At 38.1% G+C, this 26,439-nt stretch overlaps 1 protein-coding gene across 1 annotated transcript in view; it reads right to left on the bottom strand.

Annotated features, from left to right (window-relative positions):
- The window catches only part of MOCOS (molybdenum cofactor sulfurase), a 210,725-nt gene that overhangs the window by 66,002 nt on the left and 118,284 nt on the right, over positions 1–26,439 (bottom strand). The window contains 1 exon segment of the mRNA XM_032682306.1: positions 23,191–23,267. Within this exon segment, the coding sequence (XP_032538197.1) occupies positions 23,191–23,267 (77 nt within the window).

Raw genomic sequence — 26,439 nt, 5'->3', positions numbered from 1 at the left:
TTCAATGCCCTTCGAGATTTGGGAAGATTACAGCAAAAGCCAAGTGTCCCAAGATGTGTCAGAAGACCATGGTGGAAAAGAGCTGCTTCAACAGGAAGATGCAGAGGGCACAGCCACAGCAGGAAAGGTCATCAGCAACCTGCAGAGTGCGTCTCCTGCCCTGAGTGGTACTACCAACAGCAGGGATGACCCAGCCACACCCCAGAGTCGAGCACTGCCCCAGCCAGGGCAGGTCTGGCCCAACCATCCTGGAAAGCAACACCCAGGCCACGCTGGCAGCACCACACACACCAGTGCTGGCCACGCACCTTCTATTCTTCCCTGGGAAGAGCCCTCAGCACCAGGGGTGCAGGCAGGAGCTTGTCTGGTGCCCACCCAGCTCCTTGGGGGCAGATCTCCTTCTCCCACAGGCATTCACACCCCAGCCCAAAGGCCACAATGCTTCCCATTCAGGCGGGCGCTTGGGGCTCTGCGCAGGGCGTTCCTTGGCACCTGCAGCCCACGGGAGCAGGAGCAGCAGTGCCCAGTTGCCAGCACCGGGCAGGAGCCTGGAGATGATCACCCTGAGCTTGAGCAGTGTTCCTCTGAGAGAGCAGCACAGGGAGCTGGATGCAGGGATGCAGGGACAGTGCCTCAGGCACCCAGCTGTCCCAAGGGCATCCCGCTGCCAGATTACTCTTGGCCATGGCTTATTGAGACCAGCCTATGATTACCCTTTAGACACACTATGATTAGACTTGGTTCATAGTTTTACCACCAATATTTTGCCAATATATTGCATTATATATATATGTAGTATATTAAACTTTTTCTTTAATAAAACTGGCAATTTGGCCCAATTAACTGAGTTGTGTGCATACAAAAATGTATTCAAATACAAAAAGCTAAGATAAATCACAGTTTTAAATTTCAGAGGATACTTTTATTATCTCTAAGCAGGTAACAGCTACTGCAGGTATAAGAACTATCTTCCTTTCTTGACTCCAGCCTTCAGTCTTCTTTAACTTTTCCAAGCTTTGAAATTAAGATGTTCTTAATACCAGAGAAAGAAGCTTTGCATATGAAATGAATTATTAAACTCACATGAGATGCATTCATTTTGGAGATGAGGGATTGCATGAAAGAAAGACAGACTGTGATCTTTCCCTTCTTGTCACTTTCATATTAAAACAAACGCTGTATCATTATTGGAACTGGTTTGCCCAAGGTCACTCAATTGTTCAGCACTTACAAGCTGGCAGCTCATCACAGGCAGAAGCAGTATATATAATCATCATTGATGCTGGCAGTCTCCACCCTCACTAATGCTACTTGTTCTGTCAGCCAGACCCTGGCTTATTGCAGGCAAACGGAATTATTTTTTGAGCTGTGCCTCGGATCTGCAGTTTAAGGGAGCTGTTTGATGCTAGACCACAACTAAATACCAAATGGTGTCATGCCTATTACAGAACATGCAAGTCAACGGCTACTGTTGAATTAGGCTTAAATCCTCCCATCCACAGCTCAGTATGAATGCCACACCATGTGATGGGGATCTCTGAAGGAAAGTACTTCACCTCCTCCCACATATGAAATGGCTGAAGGGCTGCCTTTTCCATGTTATTGTAGCCCCTAGAGGGGGCTCTCTCTTGGATGGCATTGATCCCATCTTCAGGATATGGGTGAATGACTCAATTACTCAGCCTCTGCTGCTATCACAAGGCAGAACTACACAAGCTGTAGGATTTCTCTAGAGCCTTGCAGAAAATTCCCTCTGCTCTGTAAACTTCAAAAACTTTCCCCCATTTTATTAATTCTCTTCAGAATTTGTAGTTGTAACTAAAACTGATGAAACTTGACATAATTTAAATGACAATTAGATTTATTAACATGAAACCAGGTATTTGAATTTTCAGCCCAAAGCTTTAAGTACCTTTAAAAGATGAATATTTTGGAAATAGAAATGAATTCTGTTTAAAAGACTCATGTCATTGCACTATCATTCTGTCCCCATTGGTCAAAATATGTATCACCTAGTACGTCCAAAAACAGAAGAAGAAATCTAGTGTTTCACAAGATGTGAAGCCCTGAAGAAGTTTTTTCCAGAGTTTCAGCAACAATTATAACATTCCCTACATTCAAGGGATTTTATCCCTTTATGAAAAACTTTGTCTTGAGGTAGAGATGCTTCCATTAGTTGAGCTGAATATATTTAGATTTTACTCCTGAAAAATTCCAGAGATAGATGATTTAATACTATTTTTAAAATTACTGAATGTTCTTTTAGTTAACATGTAGCTCACTGAATATGCCAAAGTGACAAACACACCTGGAATACCACACAGATGATATATAGAGAGAACAAAGTATGCACTGCTGAGCTTGTTTGTCTGCTAGGAACTGCTGCTCCATCAAAAAAAAAAAAAAATCCCATAAAGTCCACTTCCTGATGTTAGTGGAACACACAAAAGCTATTGACTACTAATATCTTACAGCTATGCTTCTTTGCAATATCTTGACAATTCAAAATTAGAATTAATCTAAACTTTCTTAGTAAGGATCAATATATGAAACATATCTCTGTAAGTATTGTTTGCTAAAGGAAACATTAAAAAGCAATAACAGAGAAAAAAGCACTTGTTTGATGAAGGTCTGTTGGACTGCTTTTAGCAAGACACTTAAAAAAGAATTTCTGAAAGGGACGTAAGCATATTTATTTAGATACCTTCACACTTTGCAATTGTGTCCATTTTATCATTATATATTTTACTTAGTCTGAGCAAAGCTCACTATCCACAGACTGCTCCTTTCCCCCCTTTATTATGATGTACATAATAAATTTTAAGTTTGATGGATAAACAGGTATATATTGCAGATAAAAGTTTAATAAATGTGCTCTGAAATGAAGATATTCTGCTTAAGAAAATTACTGCATCAACAATATACCCTTAAATTTCTTGAAAATAAAAGCTGCATTAAGACCTCGATCCTGGAAATAATTTATTACATGCCATTAATAGTTATATTCCTGTAAGAGACTAGTTACAGAAAAGCCCAATAAAATCAAATCCATTGGGCTTCCTGGCAATTACTGTGGAAGTCCAGATAGTTTAACAGAGAATTTTTCCTTTTTAGAGTTTGGGGGCATTTTGTGATTTCATATGGGATTCTATATCCAGCTCATAACTCTCTTCTAATTGCTAGCACATGGTTACCAATGTAATATAAAAGCTTTTATTTTCTATTAGATCCTTGACAGCTTTTTCAGGAAGGGCTAGACCCTAAATATTTAAGATTAATTTCAATAACCATTTTTTAAATGCCCATAAAAAGCTTACAGGTTCCATTTTCTTCCCTTGCTACCATTCCCATATGTGTAGCACAGATTGATTCTTCCCCAAATGGTACAGTGACCTCATGAACCACAGCAATAACCCACCTCCTGATGCTGTGCTCATGGAAATAAATTAGAAAAATTTGTAGTGATTTAAATTAATCCTGAAGCAGATAGATAATCTGCATGCATGAACGCCCATTTTTATCCAGGTACTGATACCCTTGTCCAGCTTGTCAGAAATGCACCAAATCACAGTTAGGATTAGTCACTGCAAAAATTTGTTTTTAACCTGACAAGAAAAATTCAATTTCAGGTGAAAAAATCCATGTTTAAGGGATCACCTTCTTCAAGCTCAAGAGTGATTCATCCCAGCAAGCAGGAAGCCAAGTAAAGGCAGCAGGAGATTTTCATGGATGAACAAGGAGCTCCTCACTGAACTAAAAGAAGTAGAGAGGTGGAAACAGGGCCAGGTGATCCAGAAGGAATACAGAGATATGGTCTAAGCATATAAGGATGCAATTAAGAATTTGGTGAGCGATGTAATGGGTAACAAGAAGGACTTCTGCAAGCAGAAGTGCTGTTGAGGAATGACATAGAAAAGGCTACAAGTCTCGATGTCTTCTTCAACTCATTTTTTACTGGTGAGCCTTGCCTTTAGGAATCCCAGGCCCTGAGATCAAAAGGAAAGCCTAGTCCAATGCCAACTTATCATGAGTGGAACAGGATCATTTTATGGAACCCTTAAAATAAACTGGGCATAAACAAGTTCATGGGTGCTGACAGGATGCTCACATGAGTGCTGAGGGAGCTGGTTGCTGTTACTGATAATCCTGATAATCTGTGAAAGAACATGGTGACTGGGAGAAGGTCCCAAAGACTAGAGGAAAGCAAATGTCACTCCTACCCTCACGAAGGGCAAGAAGGACAATTTAGGGAATTACAGGCTGGTCAGCCTTACCTCAGTCCCTGGGAAGGTAATAAAGCAAATTACCCTGGAAAGCATTTCCACATACGTGAAGGACAAGAAGGTGATTAGGAACAATCAGCATGGATTTACGAAGAGGAAAACATGCTTAAATAACCTCACAGCCTTCTTCAGTGAGATGGCCAGTTTGGCAAACAGTGAGAGAGCAGTGGATTTTGTTTATCTGGACATCAGTAATTTTCGACACTCTCTCCTGTAAAATCCTCAAAGACAAACTGATGAAATATGGGTTAGATAAGTAGACAATGAGGTGGACTGAAAACTGGCTTAACTTTCAGGCTTACAATGTTGTGATCAATGGCACAAAGTCTAGCTGGAAGCTAGTCACTAGTGATGTACCCTGGCTGTTCGCCATTTAACAACTTCATTAGTGACTTGGACAATGGGGCAGCATGCACACTCAACAAATTTGCAAATGATACAACTAATGATTGCCCTGCCAACCAGAGGGACCTTTACAGGCTGGAGAACTGGAAAGACAAACTCATGAAGATCAACAAAGAGAAAGGCAAAGTCCTGCACTTGGGTAGGAGTAAACCCAGGCACCAGTACTGGTCAGGGGCTGACTGGCTGGAATGCAATTTTGTAGAAAAGGATCTGGGTATCCTAGTGGACAGTAAGCTGCTCACAAGCCAGCAATGCGTCCTTGTGGCCAAGGAGTTAAATGGTATCCTGGGCTATATTACACTACTAGAGGTGATCTTTCCCCTCTCTTCAGCACTGGTGAGGCCACATCTGGAGTGATGTGTACAATTCTGAGCTGCCCAGTACAAGACACAGTGAAATGAGTCTAGTAAAGGACTACAAAGATGAATAAGTGACTTGAGAGTCTCTTATATGAGCAGAGGCTGAGAGAGCTGGAACTCTGGAGAACAGATGTCTTGGCAGGGATATTCTCAATGTGTATAAACACACAAAGGAAGGGTTGTAGAGAAGATGAAGCCAGGCTCTTCACAGTGGTGCCCAGTGACAGGACAAAAGGTAATGGGCACAAACTGAAACACAGGAGATTCCACATTAACATCAGAAAAAACTTGCCAGGGAGCCCTCAACCTTGAGCTGGGAGGGCTCTTGGTTTTCATTCCACTGAGCAAAGCAATTAGTCCCTACGTGGGCCTAGAGGAGATATACAGATTCATTCAAGCAAAAGACAAAGAGGCCTATCTATTTATGCTGCTAGTTTAATTTTCCAATTATATATTTGTTATTCTTTTACATGGACACAGTGACTAACAGCTTTAATAACCTTTGAATAGCCAGACTTGATTATAAAATTTAGCCTCTATGAAGGGAAAAGCAGGGTTTCTACACAACTGATGAGGAAACAGAATTCTGTCATATATGAAATTCTAAGATATTAAAAAGTAATTCTGTTTTGAATCGCAAATATAAAGTCATGCGAAGTGAAAATTTTTAAAAGTCACTACACAGTTCATGCCAATGAACAAACATCTTAATAACTTATAAAAAGGTTTTAAGGATGTAGTTGCCAGAGTTGCTGAAGATGTTGCACTCACTGGCCTAGAGAATCGTCTTTCCATCAAGTATTTTCTGAGTGATGTAACTCAAAAATTCACCATGTTGTTTTGTTCTGATTACTGAAAACTTCTAAAGTTAGTAAAAAACCACATCTCATTAATTACATTTGAGAGCAGCTAACAAGAAGTATGAACATTAATATCTTTCAAACTATAAGAAAACTAGATGAATCAAAATATTTCCATACCTTCTAGGTACAAGATCAGTGAAATTTTTTACAAAAGAAAACCCTAAAACCTCAGAAATTACATATTTCCACAAAAGATTTAAATTTCACAAAAATAAAATATCAGAGAATAATTTGGTAGTAAATAAATTTTTGTCCAATACATCTGCAAGTGAAGGTTACATCAATGTCATCAAGAAGCTTTGCAGCAGATTTAGCTCTTTCTGGAGTTACCTTTCTGAGATTTGGTAGACTCTTAGTTAGCCAGAACACACAAAAAGAAGAAAAATCAGTTTCTGGATTGAACAGTTGAAGCAGAGGTCTTACAAGTCCTTGGGAATGTGCCTCATCACAAACCACCATGGGTTGTGGGACAAGGAAGACTGATGTCAACTTTTCTTTCTAGCTGTATTTTACCAGGCTTATCAAATAGAAAAGAGGCTCCTATGACTTCTTATGGATTTAGTGGAAGAAGGGAATCACCTATGTAAGATATCAGCTCATAGCAAACCATGTGGTCCTTATGTATTTTCCACATTTCCTGGAAGTATAGCTTCAGTAAACAGAGGTTGCTTGAACATCTCTCTTCACCTAGAGGGTGGTTGGGCATTGGAACAGGCTCCCCTGGGAACTGGTCACATCCTGACAGAATCCAAGAAGAGTTTGGATGATACTCTCAGGCACATGGTGTGACTCTTGGGGATGGTCCTGCACAGGGCCAAGAGTTGGACTTGATCCTTGTGGGTCCCTTCCAACTCAGTATATTCTGTGATTCTGTGGTTATTGCTGACTTAAAGGGGAAAAAAGGTTTTTCTGGAGGAAACAGTTACAGATCAGTTAAAGCCAAAAAAAGAAAAATCTGAGACTAATAAAGTTTCTTCCTTATAGAGGAATCTTCCCCTGTGGTGAACTATAGAGTAAAATATCTATTTACTAGTAAAACCCTTCTCATAAAGATCTGTAGGCTATGGATAACTGGATATAAACTACGCTAGTTCCAAGGTTATGTAAGTTGTAATAAATCCTGTATAGCTTCAAAATACAGGTGTCCTAATCTCATTTTTGCCTTTCTTTTTTTTTTCATTTCATATGCTATAAGTTCAGTACTAAACACAGGTCATCCAGAGTTGTGTTCCACCTACATCAGCTAACTAAAACTAACCTGAGGTTTGTTATTTATACATTCATTTATGGAAATAAGTAATAAGATATTCAAAGTATTGTGAAACTTTGGCATTGAGCAGGCTCAATTAAGATGTGAATACTAGATTAACTTGCCACATTTATTTGGAGCAGAGTGTTATAATTTAACTGCGTAGTGCAGTATGGTAAATCCAAAAATTTCTGCTACTGCTAGTCAAGTCACACTGAGATACTAATAAGAACAAAAATAAAGTAGAAACAGTAAGTACAGCTGCAACAAATTCTCAAGGTAGTCTCAGGGCTCCTGGCAAGAGGAAGATGCATCTCAGCAGTTCTCACCGCTGGAAAGCAATGCCAGCCTCTGTCACCAGAGTGCTGAGCCTGGCATTGCACTCAGCAGTCTCTTCTTGAGCATTCTCTCGAAGGTCCTTACAGAAATTAAATGCTTATTCCATCACCATTAGCTGATGAACACTGACAAAAACTGACAAAACCTGCTGAAAAATCCACTGATCACAGACTGTTGATGCACTTCTTCAAAATATCTGCCCAGTAAAGAACCACATGCACACAGACCAACACAGATGACTCTCAGTCATTGTTTATCCCTGTTCTTCCCAAACATGAACCCTTTAGTCCCAGAAACACATAGGACTCACACAATTATTAAACCCTGCTATTTCATATGCTTTATGCTACTCCTATCTAACCTCTCACAAACATCAATAAATCCAATCCAGGTATCTCGGATTATATCAATTCCCTTTCAAGGAGGCATAGAAAGCAAGTGAGAAGAGATGACAGAAGGTACCACTGCTCAGCAGCTCCTCTGGGGAAAGTAAGTCCTGCAGCAACTCAAGAGAACACTGACTAGTCAGTGGAGTTGGAAAAAGTTGGAATAAGAATTCATAGAAGCCCTTTTGTGAGACACAGGCACACACCATTCTTCCCTACTCATGATTTGTTGGGTTTTTTTTAGAAGTATGCAGTGTTACACTGGCTTTGAGGTAGAAGGAAAACACTGATAACATTGCCAATATTTTAATTTTCTTCCCCTTGGTCCCCTGCAGGTCTCAGTTCCCTTTTAAATTTGAGCCCAGGAGAAGCTTGCAAAAATTGCTTCTAACTCTCTTTTGACATGAATGTAAGTCACAAAGACGAGAAGGTACTAAAAGATTACTAACAGGAAGAATGGGAAGTAGTCTCTAAGTATCTCCTCCACCCTGTGCTGTAAAGCAGATCTGGATGTTTTCTTTAAATCTCAAGGCACTAACACTACTTCATAGCCATTCTGCCAGTTTCATTAATTGCACTTCTATTCCAATCACTTCATAAGCATACTGTAGTTATAATCTGGCTATTTATCCTAATGTTTGATGTTTCTGACTCACATAAATACATTATGTTTGAATGCAGAGAAGTACTTTGCATGACAAATTTGAGATTTCTGCCGGAAACATTTGACTGAAATTTATTTTCACTATCCATAGGAAATAAGCCTCTGCATGATTTGATTGTTATTCACATTTTGGTAATCGCATTATGAACCTCTACTAAGAAATGAAATGGCAATGTGCCTTTTTTTTTTTCTCTAAGAGCAAACGTCTCCCTCCCCCTCCCAGATGCACAAACCTTGAAAAAGCATTAGAAAATTAAAAAGCCAACAGAAATAAAGTAATGTATCTACATTTGAATATTAATTAAAATACAGCTTTGCTTAGTCACTGATTGCCATTTGGATGATGCATGATACTTAGGCAAGCTTAATGCAACAATGGGAATTCGGTCTTGTGTTTACAGGAAGGGTGTAGACTTTAATAGACAGATTCCTAATGGTGCTCAGCTGCCCTAATTGCATAAATATTGTTAAGCCATAAACCACTTTACATCAGTTGGTGATATGACTTTTTGTTGTAAATAAGACCTCAGGGAAATAGTAATAGATTTCATTTCTGCGTTTTATTTAGATCCATCTTCGTATTCCTCATTCTATCCAGCAGCTGCTCTACCTACAATATTTTATACTAAGCACCACATGTCTGAGTTGTCCAATGGAGTTATTTGCCCTTGGCATTGTTTGCCCTTTGTTACTGTGTTGTTATATATACTCTTCTCTCCCAGAGACTTCCTCTAGCAGATCCCGCACTGGCAGAAAATTTACTGCATTTTATCTCATTCTGTATAACCATTATCAAACATCACGAGCACAAGAAAGGATGACACAAAAACATCTCTGGGCTACTGAAACTCATGAGTCAAATTCATTTCTTGTCTCACCTCACAGATCACAGCGATCTGTTAATTGTGTCCCCCACTGTTTTTAGATTTCATGAGCATCAAATCACAGCAAGTTTTTTCTCTGGAATTTGTTGAAAAAAACCCCAACAAAAACTAGAACTAAACAAAAAATGCTGCCTCTACTCTTACCCTTTTTAACAGTTTTCTAATCTGAATACCTGATGTTCTTCCTGCCCCTTGACCATTTGGCAGCAGCCGAGAATCTCCTTTGCTCTGTTACACCATCCTGAAAAACCTATTGATTGCTCTTCCACCAACTAACTAGCAGTAAGCCCTCATTTTCTGTATTCAGAAAAAAAGTGAACACAAAGTCATGGTGGAAATGGAAACGAGGCTGCTTTGTCAGTGTGGGATGAATGCACAGAGCTATCTAGTTTGCTTACCTGATACTTCTTGACTTGTTATCAATGTAATGTCCACTAGTCATGTAGTGTGTATTAGTGCCAAAGACAGATAAATGGCTTAATAATGCAATGAAAGCGATTAATAGGAACATGTCAACCCATTTAACTGGATAATAATTATCTTCACAATATGTTTCTCACAATTAAACTAGCACAATCCAAACATCCACATGCATTTCCCATATCAAGAAAAAGATATTCTCGAGTTTGAACTTCATTGTTTTTCTTAATAATTGGATGTACTCAGCAGTTTGACGGCCCAGATCAACAGTGCACGTTGGCTAGTGCAAGGGCCCCTCATCGATCTTTTGCACACATGGCAAATTAGTCAGCCAAGAGCAGCTTGCAGCCCCCAAATCCTTTTAATGTTATTGTTCTTATTGACTTAAGTGGCATTGGAACAATTGGATTGTCCTCACAGTTCCTTTTCCTGTTTCCCCCCCTCTTTCTTGAACACTGGTCTAATTCTCCTGCTGACTTTCTTCTAAGAATAGCAAAAGCCCTGTGGAACAGCAGGAACATGAGGCACTATGGGAACGCTTTAAACTTGGCAAACATTGGGAAACGAAACATATATGGAAAAACACATTTTGTGTTCTGATAAACAAGGGTTTAAGTTCATACAAGCATCCTTCTTCTTTTTATTTTTTTTTGTTCTGATAAGCAGAGACATGTCCCTAAAGGAAGACATTGATTATTTTAGTCTCTGTTCATGTGTGCACTCATTTGTGCTGCCGCTCATTACTGAGCACCCTCCATTTCTGTGGACATACTCATGTGATGAAGTAATCAGGACTGCCTTACACATTTTGGATTAGATGAAACAACTGATTTATAGGGTGGCACTTGAGTATCTTCCACAATATTGTCCAAGATAGTCCACGGAGCTTTTGTTCTCCACCCTCCACCCATACCATCTTAATATAAAATTATTGGAGACTTTATGTCTCTAATTCCTTTGGACCTGACTCATGTTTTTTTAGATTATATTAATATGTAATTCAAGCCTCTGCTTAGCAGCTTCTGTCAGCCTACACAACACACTGCTTATAGAAGAGACTAAGGGGCCAGAAGTGGACAACTGTAACTGTCACCATAGCCCTAACAAGGATTGTGAATTTGAGCATTCAGACACAGCATTTCATGATTTTTATTTATGGAGACAGGGGTGGATGAAATCTCCGTTAGTAGGCTGGACTGCCACCTACCTGAGCTCAGAAGTAGGTACATTGACTACTCAGCCTCTAGGCCAAAATTTGGGGTGTACATCTGGAAAGAGAAATCTCTTAATCACTTAATCAGCAGTGATGACGGTGAATTAGCAGATCATGCAAACCAGAGCCCAAGTGAAATCTAACTAAGTTTCATTTCCTTCTAGAAGATTATTTTATCTCCAAATAAAAATAAAAAATAGATATTCTCACACCAGATAATAAAGACAGTGGAGAAGAAAGAAATTACAGCAACAAACAAAAATCTAATGATACTTGTTTCCAAATGAAATTGGGTTGAAAAAATAGTTGAAGCACCTTCATGAATGGAGATGATCCTTGTTTCCAAAACCCAACAAAAATGGCAACAACATAACTGCCACTAGTATGAAGAGGAAAAAGGGAAAGATAAATGTAAAAAATTAAAAACAGGTGCCTGGATGCACCCTGCAAAGGCACTGGTCTGTTGCTTTCAGTTACCCACATAATTTTTCGTATACTTTAAGAAAATAACTCACACTTAGGTCCAGGCTCTCTAGTTAGAAGCTGAGTTTCACTGCTTAAGATATAGTCATAAGAAGGAAAACAAGTTGTTGTGATTATGTGACCTATATTGAAAAAAAACCCTTTCAAAGCAGACCTCCTCCTCCCTCCCAAAACAGGTTCAAATAGAACTCTAAGAAATCAATCTACCCTGTTACCTGTTCACTCATCTAGAGTCAATTTGCTCCAATTTTTCATTATACAGAATGAAAAGAAAATCATGCCACTGTGTGTTGCCAAAATTAATGAAAACTTACTTGCATAAGTAAAATCAGTTCAATAATTCTGATCCCCAGCCTTGCCCTTTAGTTTCTGGAGTGAAGTTCTTTTATGGTGTGAACTAGCCATGTCCCAGGAGTGAAACTAGCTCTAGTATTAGGGGTCTGTACTCTGAAGATATTTGTCAAACCCACCTATAAATGGCAGCTTTCCAAATGGCATCTCCATGATCTTGGCCAAAGATGTAGGGCCAGGTGGTATCAACTACCATGTCTCCACTAACATCAATAAACTATGACAGTTTATATCATAGAATCATTAAGGTTGGAAAAGGTCTCCAAGACTGAGTTCAACCATTAATCCAGTACTGACAAATCCACCACTTAATCATGTCCCTGAGCACTACATCTAAGTATTTTCTGAACACTTCCAGGGACAGTGATCCCACCACTTCCCTGAGCAGCCTGTTCAAATGCTTGCACATCATGACTGAAATACTGAATTGTGCTGCTGGACACTCAGAAGCAAACAACTTATTTCCTTAAAGGTTTGCCAGTAGGGTTATGGTATTGAAGTCCTTCTAACATAAATAGGGTTTATGCCAGCTCCTGTGACAACAGCTCAACCGAGTTTGCTTGGTGAAGTAATTACATACATCTGAGCAGATCTTCTGCCAACATCTCTAAGTTTGGAAGTTTGGAAGTTTGTACTTTAAAGGAGAAACTAGACAGAAATTTTACTACCCTGGGTTTTCAATTAATAATGTGAATAAAATACAAAAAGTAGTAATTCTTGGTCAAAACAGTGACAAAACAGAAATTTTAGACAGAACATGAGACAATACGCTCATGCTGAAAGACCATAAGAAACAACAGAGTTAAATCAAACCTTCATATTAAACACAGTATAGTAGAGTACAATTTTTAAGATGTTTAACAAAATACATGTAATCTCTTTAAAGTTAAAAAAAAAAAAAGGAGAAAGACGGAGAAGAGAAAGGAAGAGCAGAGGAAAAACAAAATCATTTTTCCAGCTATTATAGAATTGCAACATTTCCAATTAAAGCAGCTTAGATCCTTTGTCCAGTAAAGTCTTCCTTTCATAGAAATTAGGATGTATATGAAAATGGGGGAATAGGAGATGTGATATGGGTAACAGATGTGTGGATCTCAAATCTGTAATTAGGCTGAGGTGTACATAGAGTCCTGAATGCGTAACAGACCTGAAATGGCCATTACAAATACATATGAACTTAGAGTAAATAAAATAAATGCTTTAAGGAATGTAGAACACAAACATACAAAGTAGGTTCAGTGAAATTTTACTTCAGATAATAGAGACATTTTACTTGAGTAAAGTTAACCTGAAAAATTTCACTGTTATAGTAGGCCTCTTATAAGAGGGACTCATCCCTTTTAAAATGATTTAACTGCCCCCTGAAAAACAAACATTAGAAGACAGGTACTTTTTAAAATATATTTTACCAGTAGTGATTGTGGGAAAATGTTCCCACTCCAACTGGATGGAACAGTGTCTTGAACCCATGTGCTACCTGAAAATGCAAAGGCTAATTTTGAAATATTTAATGACCTCTTGTTGGGGGCAGGTAATCAATCACCTGTGTTCTTTCAGTTCTGCTTTTGCACCTCTGCAAGGCCACGCTCATCCCAAGCTATGTGTGTGTCTCCTGGGAGGGCAGCGAGGCTGGACTGGAGAGGAGAAGCAGGGCTACCAGGTGGACTCCCAGGGGCTTCTTCAGGGTCTAAGCCCAAGGAGAATTTGCTGGTATCTCTGTCTGCATGAGCCTCATTGCACCCTGACGGCCTCTTAAGTGTTTAAACTGCAACTAGAGCAGCCAGCGCACAAGAGTTGAAACCCCATCTAGAATGGCTCTATTGAGAGCCATCAACAACTGGGAAAAGGTGACAGCTGAGGTAGATGTTTACTGAAAAAATATACTGTGAGTGTGGAGCAAGCATTACACATGAAACCAGCCCCTCTGGGCAGAACAGCTCTTCTGGTTATATCCTGTAATTTCTTTCTTTCCATTCTATATTGACTGAATCAAAATCAATGGAGACTAACGATGATTGTCACATGATTTGCAATTAGTTCTGTTCATCTATAATGGATTACAAACCTCTTTATCCTCTTCTTCTCTGATATGCACATTCTTGCTGAAAGTAGCCTAGCCATTCAATAGGAAGTAACCTTACCGAGAAAATAGGAAAATTTTATTTTGCCTTTATTGATTTTGTATTTGTTGATATACTGCTTAATGCTTCTTCCCATAAATAATAGATTTAATGCTGCAGCACATCTAAAAGCTTCAAAGTAATAATTTCTATATTACTAAGTCTCCCCTTTGGAGATGTAAGAAATGGCAATGTAGGACCTGAAGAGGAGAATGTCAGTTAACAATTTGCCAGTAGATGTCTCTGCTAAACACAATGAAGGGAAAATACTCAGTTTGAAACTTCAGTGAAATGCGAGTGGCAGTTTGCATCCTTCAGATGAAGAGTAGGGTAGAACCAACTAGGTCACTAGCACTTTCTGGAGACTGTTCTTACATAGTCACAGTGTAAATGGCATTTACTTAAAACTCAGTGAGTCCCAACTTAATTAAATATTAATTTTGTCTCCTGATATTATCTCACCGAGTAAGAAGAATTCAAGAAAGGCTAAACTTATGTATTAATATTCTTGGCAGAAGTTATGAATATGGAGTCTTGGGGAAAAATATTTTTATCATTGAAATTCTAATTTTTGTGAAAACAAGCAGTGCATTCCTACTTCCAACAGAGAATTTCTTTACTAAGTATTCTGCCTCAAACTAAAATATCATAATGTGGAAAAATAAATTTTCATTTTAGGCTGAAATATTGCAGTACATGGTACAATAATTATGCCCCTGATGGATAACATTCAGACGTTCTTATATTTTCTTTACATCTATATTTTATTTGGCAATGGTCTTATTTGCAAAAACACAGCTTCTAAACAAAGAAAATAATACTAGTTTCTCATAATTGGCACTTGCCGTTAACATACTGCATGATTTTCTGATTAATAAAGAAAAAAAAGATCTCAAAAGGCACAGATCAGCTGGAAAAGCATCTGCTTAAAATACACACACGTAATTAGGAGAGGACGTCAAACAGACTTGATTACATATTTCATGGGTATGTGTCAAAGAGTGTAAAGCATTTGACTTAACCCCAGGGTAACTTCAAGAGGATTTACTCTATCTAGTGTTTGTGATTAGCACCATATAATCTGGATCTGCCAAACAAGTAGAGTTTCACACAATATGCAAATTTCATTTTGCTTTAATTTAGCCCCTTTGGATTTAGCATAAAATCTCTATGTTGAATGAAGGGCTGAAACAGCTGGATCCAGTTAGCTAGGAAATTAAAAATGTTATAAATGAAATAAGGTAATCCTTGCCATGGTAGCCAGCACACACTAGAATGGGACCCTGAGATCTGCTGAGGGATGGCTGCTGAAGAGTGCACCCCTAATGCCAGCCAGACCTTCTCCACAAATAGCAAAATGCTGACCCTTTCTGTAATCTCAGGGTGCTCTAACCTTTAATGAAACTAAATTTATCTCACCACCCTGTCAAGGCTTATTTTCCAGACACATATTAATAAGAAAACTGTTCACTTATCAGTTAAGAAAATTAGTATCCACAAGGTAACATTTTATTTCCTTGTTAGTATATCAAGATGTGGCAAAAAATAATTAGCAATACATCACACTGTTTAACATATAATGGAATTACTTTATGTCTAATTTTATTTGCCATTTCCCCTTCAGTTCTGGTTTTAGCTTGAACTATATAGAGGCAATTCTTGAATACTTCTTATACAGGTTTTTAAGAATACAGGTGAATAGGATTTTTATTTCTTTCCCATTTTAAATGGGTATTCTAAGAATAACAAGGTCCCTAACCTAATCAATCAATTTAGGCATCAAAAAGTCTTTGGAAGGTCTGCACCCAAGTCTAAAAGCCCTCACTTCTGTTCTTCTTTGAAAAACATGATCTCACAGTTCTTCATCTCTTAACAATGAAAATGACAACTTAGTAGTGAAAATGATGATTCCTTCAGATCCTAACTATATCTGACACAGAAAATGATTTTGGGAGAAAGGTATTACAGACAGAAAGTACTTCTTCTCCAAAATATCCTTTGACCATGTGTGGGCAATGCTGGATCACTGTAGGAACAAGTGGATCTGAGATTCATTAGTCTTGACTGCTGTCAATATTCCTGTGGCCTTTATCGAAGACTTGGTCTTACAGCCATTCTCTCTCAAAGGAGGGTACGACAATTTCTCCCACTTTATTTATTGAAAGTGAAAGTGACAGATTTCACCATGCTTCCTTAGGCAGAACTGGGAACAGATCCTGTATCTACAGTAAAAAAGGTAGTCCCCATCCATTACTTCAAACTTGCTTTCCAAACGCATTGTATGTGCTTGGCTGTACTTCCAGGCAGTTGCACAAGACTGCCTCACCTACTTGCTCATTTTGGAATACTGACCATGTAATTGTTTTAATTTTGTCTACAGCCATTAGCAAATGTGTGCTCAGTTGAGCAGGCGTTTGAATAAAGTAACAACAGTCCCAACAATGGCTTTTTTTGGTGCAAAAGAACCAACTGAATTTTCTTTCCTCCTAATCTGCTGCAACCAGTCATTTGAAAATGAAAATCATCACAGACTTCTGAAATAATTTGTACATACACACTCTTTATATAAGACATCTGTTTGACTATTTACCATAACAGGGACATTCTCACCCTGGAGACAGAATTTCTTTTTTGCCTTTGTGAGATAGTTTGCTGTCAGACTGTGAGCCTTTCCCTGGCAGAGAAAGCAACATCTATCTGAATAAACTTGGATTTGAAGCATGAAATGTGTGTTGGGAATCAGAAATCACTCCTAGAATAATGGACAGATATATGGGTTTCACAAACAGAAAACCTCACTTCATGCTCCTCGGAGTTCTTCCAGCATGTTCCCTGTTCTGTTTGACTGGTGTATTTCAGCCACACGAAATGCAGAACCTGCCCTGCTCAAAGCAAGCTGCAGATTTAAGGGAAGGAAAAAATCCCAAATCACTATTTCTACCTTAACTAATCTGACAGCTCAGCTTTCTAATCCCAAAGGGATCATTAGCAGGAAGGTTATGTAAAAGTAAAGAAATCTCCTATACCACACTAAGCTAATCATCTAAGCTCCTTTGATAGACAATGAGAAGAGCTGCTATTGCTGGCTGTAACTCCTCTCATACTAAATTTCAAAAAATTCAGAGAGATCAAGCTGGTGAAGTTATTGTCTCTTCCACTGGTGAAGTTACTGTCTCTTCCACTGATTTCAATGGGAATCTAAATAGTACCTCAGACATAGGTGTTGACATCAACATAAGGTAAATCCTACCCAGAGATTAAATGCAGATCTGAAAATATATTCAGTCACCTAACTCCCTGTTCCCCTAATTAGTATCTAATAGATTAGTATCTATGTGATTTAATAAATGTCAAGTACATTTTGTGGCCAAGGAAAGGAACTCAAGTCTCCCAGTTCCTCATCTAGCTCTCAGGCCATCATATTAGCTTTCTTTTCGTGGCCCCATTGATGTCAGTCAGAAGAGTGTGCACACAGATGAGGTCTGCATAGTGAAACAGAATCTCATGTTGCAAACCTGAAAGTGACCAAGTGCGGGTGATTACTCTGTGGAGTAATTCTGTAATTCTGTAGAGGTTTTGATCAGTAGGCCATGGTTTAGTTTTACAGCAACCATCTTAGGTAAGGCAGGAAAAACACCTGTCTTATACAATCCACTATGCAGAAAAAAAGCTACACACACTTGCAAGAAATTTAGACCATACAATTGCTGTTCACATTAGTAAAACCTTGTTCAATGACTGATCTGAATTGGAAGAAGGTTCCATGATTTAAGCTAGGATTCATAAACAGTGTAATAAAAAACATATACTAGTTGCTTAGTCATTTGCTGTAAAAAAAAAGTCCATATCTTTGGTTAGGAACACAGTTAGTTTATTTGGAACTAAATAAATGAATTAGATATGAAAAAAGATAACTCACTGCAGTTTATTAAATGTTCTCTCCTCTTGCTTTCCTGGTTGTATACTACCATATACCTCTCCTGATTTCAGTGACAGGGAGAGAGCAGGCTCAGGATTTATCATTCTTGTTAGATCACCACAAACTATCTTGAAGAAACTGAATAACTAACATATGGACAACTCTGCTCTTGCCAGCTCATTAACAACTCTGAGTCATAGCTACCCCAGCTCAGTGGGGATGTCCATATTCTTATGTTACCAATCAGGGCTGGGGAAAAAAGGATTAGCAGAGGCAGAAAACAGACAAGAATGTGCAATTAATGGCTGTACTTCTGTGTTAAAACCTGTATTTGGGAACAACCAGTGTAGGAGTGAATTTTGCCACTCCTCATGGTACAGAACAATAATTCTTATAAATTCACTGTCTCTTTGGCATATCTGCCAGCTTTATTAAGTCAACACAATGACCCACAACACAGCACAGCTGAGGATACTACCATGTTCCACAGTTGTCTTATTTCCTGTCCAAATACTTCTCTTTCTATTTCTTCCCCATATCTGGTTGGTCTTGCGTGTTGTTTTGGTTTTTTTTTTCTGTAATGATTTAACCAACAGTTGCATGAAGGTGTATAGATCATTTGAAAAAGCAACCACATGCAGTGATCTTAATTATTACAGGTTCCAATAACTTCAGAAGTAATACCTGACCTACAATATGAAACTGTGATTAGTAGGATACACAATACTTGTAACTAATGCCTTCTTCATCTAGGGATGAAACTAGACACATATAGATGAATAGATTAGACACATAAAAAAGGATGAAAGAGGAAAGGCAAACGCAGGACATACTAGCTGGCACACATGACTCTTCTACTGCCAACAGGATAGGGTTAAGTCTTCCTTGGTGATAAAAATGAGATCAGTGACTCCAGCAACCTTTCATATGAAAACACATAAGGCCCCCCAAAACAAAATTATTTCAAGTTTCTCCTTGTAGTCTTTAATATTTAGGACTTGCAATACACACAGCTCTGCAAAGTGAGACGTTCTCAGTAGCTGCAGAACTCAAGAACCCAGTTACCATTGATCAAGTAAAAATCTTGTCAGTGTTGGACACTGATGCTCCCTGCTATTTCTTGCCTCAGCAAACCACAGCCAGCGCAAAAGCACCTGCACAGATCCCTCAGTTATTAGCTGCTCCAGCTTCCTCTTTCCAAAATCTCCCAAGCATTGAAAGGACCCTGCTGAAAATCTCCCATGTAATAACACTGGATGCCCCCAAATGCCTTCACTACAGAAGTCTTGTTAACTTTTGTCTGAACACAGAACAATTATTTCTTGCCATGGGTATATTTTCTGTTAGTTGTGCTGTGCTTTTTCTTCATCAGTTCAGTTTACAATAAAGACATCTTGTCTTTCTTTTATTTCCTGAGAAGCACATTTTCTCTCTAGCTATATTACACAAAAACCACCCAAAACATTAATGTGCAGTACTACCTTTTTCTGGATTATCTCTACAGGTCTGAGGAATGACCTGTTTCTTTCTTTCACAGATTTTGGCCTCTTCACAGATTAGGGAGTTTGTGAATGCAATCCACGTCAATATTAGCAAGTGACTATTAAAAAACCCAAAACATAAAAGCAATTTTCAGAAAGAAACCTTGTATACAGCTTAAACTCTTTAAAGGCAGCCTTGGCAGGATTTCTTCTGGCAACTCACAAAGCTTCTCAGAGCTGTTCTGCTCTGTTTTCAAGGGTACAAATGATGCCTAGTTTGCATTAGTCAAGTCACAAAAGAAAGCTAGGAAAACCTGGATTGACATAACATGCTAGCAGCAAGAGCTGTTAAGCTGTAAGTAAATAACATCCGTGTTTGTTCTCTAAACCAAGTTCATCTTGGCACAGAAAGTTAACACCAGCGACAGTTCATCTCACTATCGATGAAAGGAGAATTTTGTCTTTCGACATACCAGTAGTGTCATTATCTGGGAATCCTTTGGATTTGAAGCTCTTATGCACTCCCTTCACATTTAGAAGTCAAACTTTTCTTTCTGATGCCAGAAATTAAAATGCCTTCTCCTTAGTGTATTTGTATTTACCTATTAAGAATGTAGATGAAGCATTTTCTTACTACTGTAAACTCATCAACCATTTTTCTTAGAATGCCCCCCTAACACATAATCTCAAATACAGTTAGAGAAGGTGTTAATTATAGGCAGTGAGGTGATGATATTAGTACAGTTAGTATTGCCCAGGTTTGTTTTATGCTCTAGTACATCTTGTCACAAATGGCTGACATAGAGAAGGTAAAAATTTCACCAATGATTCCTTCTCTCTCTTAAAGAAAGGGAAGGTTTTTCCCCCAGAATGAAGCATGTTTTAAACAGCAGCCAAAATGAAGTATCCATTTTGAACAAACCTGTATATCACATGCCAGAACACATGTATTAATGTCATCTTTAATCTCATGATTTTTAAAAGAAAACCCCCAAATCCATTAAAATTATGAATGAAAGCAGCACTAAGGATGCAAGCAGTAAAGTACACAAGCCTCACACCCATGGTCCAGATTTAGGTGACATACCAGACAATGGTAATATGAAGTCACAAACTCCACATAGAAGAAATCCCAGTAATCTCTGCCAATCTGATTTAGGAAAACTTTTTTTCTGGCCCCTAATCTGGATAACTTGCATAACCCTAGGTGTTAAAACACAACACACAAGAAAATCTGTGCAGTACCACCAAATGCAGACTGCTAAACATCCTATCACTGGGTGTAACCCGTCTTTGATGTACCAGAGGACAGTAAAAATTATTACACGGTAAAACACAACAACAGTTCCAAAGATCAAGTCAAAAAAACACGTTAGCCTCAGCCTTTAACATCCTGCACTGTATTTTGCTTTATGTGGTAAAATTGCCTTTATGAAAGCCAACATAACCTTTACTCTCCAACAAGCAATCAAGCATCTGGTGAATTTAAAGACAACTTTCGATTCATCATTCTTAGGAGACTTAGTCTGCATTTTAAAATTTTTCCCAACGCATATTTCCTTCTAAAGAGAATTAATGTTTCCTGAACAGACATTATAATTATAATTATAGTGCACCTTATAACAATTTAATGAAAATTATGTACTTTAGTTTCTTTTTTAAAACAGATGAAAATTTACTCATAAAATTACATACCAGCTGAGGTTAAGTTTAAAAATCATATAGATACAAGATCTCTGAAATTGTTTAAATACACACACATCATGATGCAACTCTGGCACAAAATGTGTCTTATTGTTAAATGAAAGTTGATTCAGGTCTGAGATTAAGTCAGATGGTATTGGACTCAACAGATCTGTATGTTTCACAACACTGCCTAACATCGAAACTCTGAGTTACCTTCCATTAGTGATCCCCCTCCCCATCCTCACTAATTACACTGGTATAATCCAGGTACAGCATACCCCAAAAGAACTTCAGCAGTGTTTTTATGAAACATTAGGATAGAATTAATAATAACAATACTTTGTTTATTTTGCTTGTTTCTACTCCAGGCTATTTCCAACACAGAATGAGAATCATTGTGTTCAAGGAGTGCAAATCAAGTGCTCCAGCAGCTACAGCAAAGTGAGATTCAAAAGTGATTCACATTTGACAGTGCATTTTGCCACTGAAAACTCTGACAGTTGAAGTGGAAGAAGTATTTGTAAAGAGGCCTAAAACAAATCTGCAGTCCTTCTGGATTATGAAGTGCTTCTACACTATGCAACAGTTCTGTTGTATACACAGAAATGCTCATAGTCTCTGTTCAAAGGGAACGGTGGGCTTTTGACAGAAATTAAATAACCTGCAAAAGTCCATGTTCTCAATGATGTTCATGGGGGAAAATATTTTTTTCAATGTTTTATGAAAGGATTACAAGTATGAAAATTTGAAGCCAAATTCATACTTTTGGCAACTGAAAGGTCTCAACATACTATTTATTCATGTCTGTCTTCTACCCTGTCCTCCACTGATATCCACTTTGTTCCAACTCAGTGCTAAGTGTTCCCCTCAACCTAGTATTAAGAGATTTTTCAATTGTTTAGCTGAAATAGGTACCAATGGGAGGTTTAGATGGATGAGAAATGTAATAGAGGAGATGATATCATCAACTCTCACATTTATGGCAGGCAATGCTCCTATACATTAAACCAAAGCCCTCTTCACAAAGGAACACACTTGTTTAAAATTGCTAATTTTTCAGCAGCATTCTATAACACAAGAACATATACTAAAGGCTGGTTTCTGATCCACATAGACCAACATCCTTACTTGTTGGGTCTCCTACTGAAGTGGATGAAAACTGCTATTGATTTCCACATGAATGGGACCTGAAGAATCTAACATAATACTCCTCACAGAAGTCTTGCACTGTGAGGAAGAAGAAACTAGAATCCTTCAGATAAATCATGACAATAAACCACAGACATTAGCTAAAATTATACTAACTGGAAAAGTACATAGTCAGTGTCTCTCTGGACTCACGACTCTTTTACATCACGATGCACTTTATGCCTTTATATAGGAAATCAAAGAGTGCACTGAAAATGGGAGGTTCAGACTTCACACATTAAGTGTGCACATACCTGAGTATGAAACCCATTCAGGAACATGCTGGCACATTCCACATGTGGTAACATGCCATGGTGCAAGCTTGCCTGGCCAGGTGTCACCTCCTACCCTTTTCAGGAGAATCACTGACTCATGGCAGCAAACAGAGAGAGACTGTGCATTTGGGGTCCTGAGTCAGACAAGCAGATGCCTATCCTGAAGTAAACAAGGCACATGACTGTTGCTCTTCACATACAGGTTCTGGCCAGAAGATCAGCTTAAAGTTTTATTTGGGACTTTAGTGTTAGCTACTTGTTAAGGGCTTCAAAGATATCAAACAGTGCAAGCCACTCAGTGGCTTTCAGCCACACACTACTTTCTACTGTCACTTTCCTATTGCATCTTTGTGAGTGTGAGGCAGACTAGAAGTGCTCGATATACTCAAGTCTTGCACATCCAAAACAGTCTGGATACCTTTTTTTTTTTTCCAAATCAGGCTGTAATAATCCAATATGAGGAGTAATTCAGTTACACTGAAGTCTCTTCGTCACAATGATGAACGTGGATAGTAACACTAGAAATTAAAATTAAGCTACAGCCATAAGAAAGAGATCAGACTTGTGCCCTGTCTATAGATCTGGAACTTTAGTTTTCAGTATTAGAGTTATATTAACTGACCTGTGAGTTTTTCCAGAGCATCAAATCCATGTTTCAGAGCAATGATATCAAGAAAAGAGACTGTGCCATCTTCAAACCTAAAGAATGGAATAAATGAGCAGAGTAAACAAAACACACAGATATGGTAGAGAATTTAAGTCTATTTTAAGAGTTACTATTTTGTATTCAGTGACTCTAACTTGTAGTGGGGGAACTCTCTCTTAGGGATTCATCTTCCAGTCTTGTAGTGTCCTGTGAATCAAAAATATGTTCTTCAAAGCTATAGAGGTTCATATGAACAGTTGCTTGTGCATAAAGTTATAATTTTCCCCTGAATGGCCTACTTGTGGGTTTTTAATTTTAAAGTAATGCTTAACAGTTATGTCTTCTGTGTGCTCCTCCTGGAAATTAATTTTTAACTGACCTGTAACAAGAGTACTATACAAGAATCAGGGAAAAGGTGCAATCCCTATCATTGGATTACCAAATGGAAACAAAACTGTCAGGTTTTATGAACTACTGCAGCCATTCCCACAGTTCAAGAGAAGAAGGTGCAGCTACAACATGAGATTGTATTCAGGATTGCATTCAAGAGGTCAAAAGGAACACCATATCAAGCATCAAAATATGTTCCATTTAGGCTTTGTGTGCACTGCAGTCCACAAGAAGTTTTAAGGAGTGATTATTCATCTTGCTTCACCACAAAGAGGAACACAGAATAATGAAGACAACTGATGAGGTTGGAACTGTACAGAGCTGTACCGTGTAAGACTGAACCTGGGATCACAGCAAGTCTCTAAGAATGAAGAAGCTGTCTCCAAAATTGTAACAGTTAATGCTGTAAATGAGCCGACCAACAACAACTCCAAATCTCATGGTTCAAGTTTAAAATTAAACTCTGACCATGAGGATGAGACCTCACAGAGAGCTGGTGTTCCTTATAACTTTTTCAGAAAGGTCTGATGATATCCACATTGAAGAATGACTGGACGAGATAGAACAAAATAGAGGTACTTTTGAGTAAAACACTTTATATACACATTTTTGACCAGAAAACAGAGGATTAATTTTTTTTCCTGGATTTATAATTTTTCATAATGCATGTTAAAAGCTTTTGGCACCACAATTAATTATGTATTGTGAAAAGGGTCAAAGGTTAAAAATGTCAGAATTCAAATGCTTTTTCTTTACTAAAATAAATTTCAACAGAATAGCATAACAGCTCTCACTTTTCACTTCTACTGTAATTTTTCTTATTTCTATTTTATTTTTCTATAGTTATCAAATAATTTAAATACTGCAAGTGACAACATCAGGTGAAGGACATATAAAGCTTCCAAAATATTTGGTAAAAGTTCACACAAAAAAACCCAACAAGAGTATTGTGTATATATGATAATATGTTCAGCTGTGATGAAGAAGACAGATAGACATGACAAATAATTACAAACCAAGTGATAAGAGAAAAGTGGTGGACTGCTACAGGGATGAACGGCCCAAGAGAGACTACTCACGTATTTTAACATAGCATAGGCCAAAGAATCCATCCTAGGAATTTTTGAATCTTGCCTACTAACAATAAACAAGTGCTCCTGAACTTCAGAGAAGAAGCCTCACAGGTTGTCAGTGATGAAATGTAAAATGACCATTTGTGATTTGAAAGAGACCTACCACCAGCAATATTTGCACAGAGACCTTTTGGACCAGTATCTGAGGGAAGCATTACTCTATCCAAAAAGCCATAAAAAATGTGGGAGGAGGAGGAAGAAAAGATGCAGCAGAGGCTAACAGTTGATTTGAAATTAAATACAGAAAAACATTATAAACTTGCACTGGTTGCCAGGAAATGTCACAGTGGTCCCACAAGTCTGCCCAGGAGAGATTACAGAGAGGATCATGAGGGGGAATTGACCTGCCCTGCTCAGTTACTTGCAATGGCCAGCAAAGGAAATAAAACACTAGGAACTAGACCGGAGCAGAGACGCTGGCACTGAGCCCATCAAGAAGATGGCACAATCCTCAACAACCTTATCATTATCAAAGTAGAAGAGCTCTTGAAAGGGCAACAAAGGTGCTAGCCTAGATTGTCAAAGACCTCTAAATCTTACATATAGTAAAAGGAGAGGCAAAAATTGTATTTCTGTTCATTAGATATGATTATTAACTAAGCAAACAACTACAGTACATCCATTGCTACCCAATAGGAGAGTTGTATGAACCATGTCACTCTTCTGAGATCATAAAGATTTTTATGGAAATAGTTGAGAGTTTAGGTATCACTTTCCATTTGAGAAAAAAAAAAAAGATAGCAAACACAGTTTTGGGGGTTTGGTCAGATCTTATGCTCCAGAACAGCACTGTTCAGGCAGTATATGGATCCTTCATTGTTTTTGCAGACTCATGTTATTTAGTCTTTCTCTATCACAAAAAAATTGCCCCCTTAGAGCTCCATTGCAAGAACCAGAAGCCACAAAAGAATTGAAAATAATGCTAAAAAATTTTGCTCAAAGATATGGGCAAGTCTCTCTACAATTTAGATATGGACTATTTCACAACATTCCTCTCTTGTATTTTGTTTGTTCATATGGCCCCTTCTATTCATACATCACCAGTTTTCCATTTCTGATAAACAAAGTATAAATATTTATTACTCCTATAATATGCATATTATATATATAATATATATAATATTTCCAGTGCACTTGAATCTCACATATTGCTGATGAGCAACTTCGTGTCAAAATTTTCAGAAATCATCTATAAATTATGATATTTAGCAAATTAAGCCCTAAGTGTTTTAGCAGTAGTGCCATGGCAAAACATGATGCTAAGGGCAGCTATTCCCTTCTTGAGACACAAAGAATATTTATGTCAGAATATTTAACCGTATTTAAGATTGGGAGCAGACATGCTTCTTGCATTGTAAAGCATTGGCTTCAATGACTACTTTTCTGTTTGGTGCAATTGATGCTTCAAATAAACTGTTTCCTCACTCAATGGCAGTTTCAGTGTTAAAATAATCAGTCTAGGATGATGCTAATTTGCATGCTGGTCTAGAAGCCATTGCCTGTAGTAATCAAGGTTTTACAGCTGATGATGTATAAAGGATACTTACAAAAGCTAATACTGCAAATATCAACCCAAGAAACAAGAAGCTTACCTCTCTTATCTAGATCTTATTATAATTGATCTCATTTAATCACATCTGGGATGAGCTCAATTGCTTAGCTGATTGTGTTTGTGAAACGCTAATAGTATTTCACATCAAAT

The sequence above is a fragment of the Chiroxiphia lanceolata genome, chromosome 1, assembly GCF_009829145.1.
Source record: "Chiroxiphia lanceolata isolate bChiLan1 chromosome 1, bChiLan1.pri, whole genome shotgun sequence".
Classification (NCBI taxonomy): Eukaryota; Metazoa; Chordata; class Aves; order Passeriformes; family Pipridae; genus Chiroxiphia; species Chiroxiphia lanceolata.
This window is presented reverse-complemented; position numbering and strand designations above follow the sequence as displayed.